Here is a 5941-nt window from a genome sequence, read left to right as displayed (position 1 = left end):
ATGAGTGTAGGAGACAACTCATTAAGATTGGTAGATGATAACGATTGGTCAAGAAGAACGTATGGGCATGAGGTTGAAAAGTATTTTGTAGGAATGAAGGAGCATTTTAAACAATTAGAATCAGTTCCGACAACTGATGACAAATCAAATGGAGTGATTTCCATATGTGGCATGGGAGGCTTGGGGAAGACCACTCTTGCTACTAAAATTTACAATGGGGAGGCCGTGCAGCGGTGCTTCAAATATCGTGCTTGGGTTTGTGTAAGCCAACAATTTCAACCCAACACTATTTTCCAACGACTATTAAAACAACTTGTTCCCAATGAAAGTGAGGAGCAAGATGAAGATACATTGATCAGAAAGTTGTACCAAGGACAAAGAGACAGAAAATGTCTCCTAGTTTTGGATGACGTTTGGGAAGTTGATCACTGGAATTGCTTAAGGCACGCTTTTCCTATTGGAGAGGCAGATAGCAAAGTTTTGCTCACAACCAGAAATCAAAACATTGTTTCCACAGGATACGTCCACAATATGAAGTGTTTGGATGAAGATGAAGGATGGTAGCTCCTTCAAAAGATAGAACTCCCAAACAACTATTCACAAGGTTAGTTTGTAAAATTTCTTATTTTATTTTATTGATTGTGAAGATAATGTTGAATTTCTTGTTGAACCCTAATTATGGAAAAGAAATTCTTAATATATTCAAAAATTAAATATTTACTTTTTTAAACTTTGACAAGAAAAGAAATTAATTAAAAACAAATTGGAGAAACAAAAGGAGAAATAATTAAATCTGTACCTAAGGCTCCATTAATCTTGCATGAAGAGCACAAGAGATGGGATCTGACGATAGCACATCACCGAAATTTTACAAGATGAATTTGAATTTGGGTCGGATGAAATAATCCGGCCAAAATCTTTAGTGTATGTTCTTGAAGTATTTTGTTGGCAAATTATAACGATGACGAATTAACAAATTGATTCAAAAAGAAGAATTAAAGAAGGAAAAAGAAAGAATCAAATGTTTGAGAAAAGGAATAATGCAGTTGCCTGGATAGAATTCATCTTACATTTATAGAGTTTTTCGCCATTTCTTGGCTAACGAAGGAATCAGATGTAACGTCCCTAGGGCTCTCTGAGTGTAGTACTTTATGGACTTGAACAGTGTTCTGCAGTGAGTGTGTTGAGGGAGAAAAGGCGTGAGAAAATCTGAAGTGTGAGTGGTTGACTGAGAGAGTGTGAGTAAATGTTGTGTGTGTATGTGCGAGTGTTTCAAAAAACAAATCTCGAGAGGGCGTAGCAGAAGCCTTGGAAGTTACATCCTGTCTTTTTGTCATAATATTTTCCTATTAATTTCTTCTTTGTTGGTTTGTCGTTACATAAATTATTGTAATAATAAGACAAAAAGCATTTTTAGAAAGAAATGTATATATTGATTCTATCTATGAATACAATACAATGAATTATTTTCTATATTAATTGGTCCAGAAAAAGCAAAAAAAAAAAATGAGACAACATTTATGAAAATTAATTAAAGATTTCATCAATCTGTACATATTGTTGTATTGTAATCAACCATTTGTCTTTACTTCTTTGTATACAACTACAGTTTCTGACTAAAATTGATAAACATAAAGTAGTGATGAAGTTAAAATTGATACTCAAAATTGAAAAATTAATCATGTATACCTTTCTTGCAAGTTCAATCATTTTGTGTTTATAAAATTTGGCAATAATTTTAACTACCGGTTTGGAATTCGGTTTCAAAGGCTGGATATTAGAGCGAAATATATGTGGTAGGTGTGTTTTAATCTGAAAGATGTAATTAATGGTTTGGTACATAAAGATAGGTATAGACTAATGTCATTTATTACACTTTGAGGACTGGATTTCATTGATGAACTGCAGTCTAGTAATTTATGTTTGAAATTGAATTGCAATTATATTAAAGTTATACACATCAACTAATGTGTGTAGGAATTTTTTGCACCAATTTATTTGGTTCTTTGCCACCACAGAACAAATCACTTTCAAATATTTTTTTAAAGAAAAATCAATTGACACATTTGAATCCATTAATTCCTATATATCTACATACATATGTATAATAGACACTTAAAAAAGCTAAAAGAATAACAAAGACTAGAGGGTTGGATATTGCAAAAAATAAAGCAGCTTCTGGAATATCCACCACTCTAAGGCTGCCTATCCTCTAGTAGCTTTTGGAACGTCTCCTGCAAAACAAACAAAATTATAAACACTTTTAAGCAAGAATTAATTTTTTTAAGAAAATAATATTAATAATGTATCTATTACTGCCACCTCCAACGCCCTCAGCCCACTCCAGCCACCGTCTACTTTTTTCTTGTAGCACATCTCCAATAATTCTATCTATCTTGGGGGGCGACCGACCTTTGCCTCATGTAGAAGAATAAACATTTAGCATCTTGTTTATAAAATAATGGTAAAGCATTTAAATATTATTTACTTACCAACTTCCTCTTGTTCATGCCGATAGAGGACGATCCCCTCCCCCTGATACACAATTGAGGAGACCGTAGAGTTCGCCGCCCGGTTGACTTATTCTTTGAGGACTCCTGCTGGAAATCCACGTTGGCCCAGTACGTCTGGAGCTGGAGCCAAATCTTGTTGGCCAGCCAGAGTGGCCTGACGAGGCTGGACAGGGTGATAGAAAATATCTTCCAGATTCACTTATCGGCCAACATGTTGAAAACCAAGAACATTAACTCATCGTCACAGTCCCACCAGTAGGTCATCTACAATAATAAAATTAAATAACACATTAGTAAAATTCATTAAATAATTAGATTATTAGATAAAACAAAATTAATTTAAAATTGATTACCTTTGCGCTGTCAAACCAGAAATGCTGGTACTCTGGCGGCACCTTCATCAGATATGGCGACAGGTGGGGAAAATGTCCCCGTCACGACTGCATTGATGCACTCGTGAAAGTGGCGGTCAGATTTAAAATTACATGCTATATTAGACATTTTTAATATAAAATAATACTAAAAAAAATTGTTAAACAAATTTACCTCGCGTCATCGAGGCTGATGTATTGGGCGCACTGATGGTAGTGGTGGAGCAACCGCCGGGGTGACAAACTGCTATATACTCTCTTCCGCTGCCGGTCCAGCTCCAGATGCTTCAACCTCATCTGGAGTCTGCGATGCGGGGTACGGTGCAGTCGTGTCAGGTGGTGTGGGTGGTTGAAGAACTGCTTCCCAAATTGGAAAGCATCCCACGAAAATGGTAGAAGTGGCGGGGGACGACCACGACCATGTGGTATAGGAGGCATACCACTAAACAAGATCTAAACAAATTATTCAGAAGTACTAGTCTAAATTTTACGGTTATTGACATTAATATTTAAATAAAAAAGCATATTCTAATTCTTACACATCGAAAACATTATCATGAAGTTATGATTATTGTACTCATTAATTATTTAAAATGTATAATTCTCTTCTGCATATATACAAACGGGCCAAGTATTGATTTAAGCTTGTTTACCCTATCACATGAACTTATTATTGTAGTACTCGTTACATTTATACATTTTAATCTATTAACATTATATTTTGTTGACAGATGAAGATGGATAAACATAACAAGTTCTACGGGCAAAATTCAATGAATGGGCTAACAAGAAAGGCATGCGTGATTTGTTTGTACGCAGTTACCAAAGAACTATACATTTTTAAATAATTATTAATTATTGAAAATATTGTCCTCAATTTGTTTTCTATTTCTAATGATTATGTAATTGTATTTTAATTTGAAATATTACCTTGATATTGTTATTGTTGATATTACTTTGTTAATAATATTATTATAGGGATTATTGGTCTAACTTTGTGATTATTGATATTATTATGTAAATGTTATAATTGAAAAAATTGGTCTAATATTTTTACTATTGACATTATTATGTAAAAACATTATTATTAGGAATATTGGTGTAATTTTTTTTATTGTTTACATTACTTCTTAAAATTTTTATTATTGGAAATATTGAACTTATTTTTTTGTTATTTACATTATTATTTAAATAATACTGTTATTGGGATTAACTATTGGTCTAATTTTTGTGATTGTTTAGATTATGATGTAAAAATTATATTGTTTGAAAATATTGGTCCAATACTTTTTATTATTTAAATAATGTTACTATTGAGATTATATATTTGTCTAATTTTTTTGGTTACTTACATTAAGATGTAAATAGTAGCATATTTATAAAATAAATTGCACATGTATACAATAAATTTCACAAAAAAAAAGCAATATGATATTATACACATAAGAATTGCAAAAATTATGGAATGTGACATGAGTAAATTGCACTAAATTTAACAATACTTGCATCAATTACACAACTATACAATTAATTTTCAAAAATTACACAGACATTCTATAATTGCAGAATGAATTAAGGTCATTGAAAACATATAATGCTATAAATTAAATTGATACATGTTGAGAAGATCAAGTATATTTGTATATATAAGATTGTTACTCTTATGTAGATGTAAGTGACATCTTATACTGTTCTATTGCATCGTCTAATCAGACTGATAAAATTTTTATCAAGCCGTTGGATAGTATAAAATCGACAAAATACTACATTCGATGAACAAAATAGTTTGCAAGTTATACTTCTAAATTAGCTGGAAAACTATTTTTCTAAATTATTATCGATAATTGTTTAATTTTTACTAATTTCTATTGGCAAAATACAGAGACACTTGATACAGAAAATGGTAAATGTCAATCATAATTATTGTCTTCTCGTAATCCTCATCAAAGCTATCCTCGTTAAACTCGTCATCAGTTTATTGTTCCTCGATCAATATGTACCTGCTCCTTGTTGATTAGCAATAGAAAGGGGAACGACTAATTGTCCGTCACAACTTATGGAGTAGGTATTGTCTCAATCTCTTGAAATGCAATGTCGGTCCATCGAGAGTCAGGTTATATACAGCTTTGGGCGTCACGTTCAGCCTCCTTTCATCCAACTCAAGCTCCGGTCAATCATATATAATCTTCAGGTCCTTCCATGTATTCAGAGTATCCTTCGTTGTTTCTTTTATATCCATAACGGTATTGAATATATTGTCACACACGTTCTTCTCAATGTGCATGACATCAGGATTATGTCGTATTAGATGTACCGACCAGTACTCGAGCTCCCAGAAGATAGTTTTCTTTGTCCACTTATGCTTGCTACTGTTCCCGTCCGGGAGTGACAGCGAAACTTCAACCGCAGGACTAAACTCTTCAACCCATTTGCGGATCTTCTCCCATCAATCTTAATTGTGCAACATTCCTTTCTACTCGATTCCTTGTGAATGCTTTCTTATTCCTACGGAACGGAAGGTCTAGGGGCAGGAACTGTCTGTGGCAGTCAAAGCAGCACACCTTTGTACCGTTCTGCAGGTAGAATGAATGTGTGTCTTCCATACAAACTGCACACCACATAATACCAGTGGAACTCCATCCAGACGCCATTCCATAAGCCGGTACGTCGTTCAAAGTCCACATCAACAGGCCTGCATTGGGTTTATCCCATTTCTTAGTGTCACACCTTAGTACAACTGCATACTACAGATTCTGCAACTCCTCGATCAACGACTTCAGGTAAACATTAATGAGACGTTTTGGATTGGAAGAACCGGGGATCACCATCATCACGAACATATACTCAGCACTCATGCACATTCCCAATGGGAGACTGTACGGTATAAGTATAACGGGCCAACATAAGTACGTACCACCGTACTGCCCGTGCGGTGCTAGCCCATCCGTGCAGAAATCCAATCTAACATTACGGGGATCTACTGCAAAATGAGGATGTTTCCGATCAAAATGCCTCCATGCATCTGGATCAGACGAATGGCACATGGATCCCTCTTCC

General features: G+C 34.2%; 1 protein-coding gene across 1 annotated transcript; it reads left to right on the top strand.

The window, feature by feature from the left end:
• LOC148788100 (putative disease resistance protein At1g59620) lies at positions 1-564 on the top strand. The gene has a single exon (XM_088880351.1). It carries the CDS (start codon positions 1-3, stop codon positions 562-564), a length of 564 nt encoding a protein of 187 aa, XP_088736477.1.
• Positions 565-5941: the final 5377 nt, after the last annotated feature.

The sequence above is a fragment of the Sesamum indicum genome, linkage group LG5 (assembly GCF_026168435.1).
Source record: "Sesamum indicum cultivar Baizhima isolate 11 linkage group LG5, ASM2616843v1, whole genome shotgun sequence".
In the NCBI taxonomy this organism is placed as follows: Eukaryota; Viridiplantae; Streptophyta; class Magnoliopsida; order Lamiales; family Pedaliaceae; genus Sesamum; species Sesamum indicum.
Note: the sequence above shows the minus strand (reverse complement) of the source record. Positions and strands in the feature narration are given on the sequence as shown.

What these genes read in the sequence shown, in the direction of transcription:
- LOC148788100 (XM_088880351.1), top strand. Translation starts at nt 1, where the DNA reads ATGAGTGTAGGAGACAACTCATTAAGATTGGTAGATGATAACGATTGG.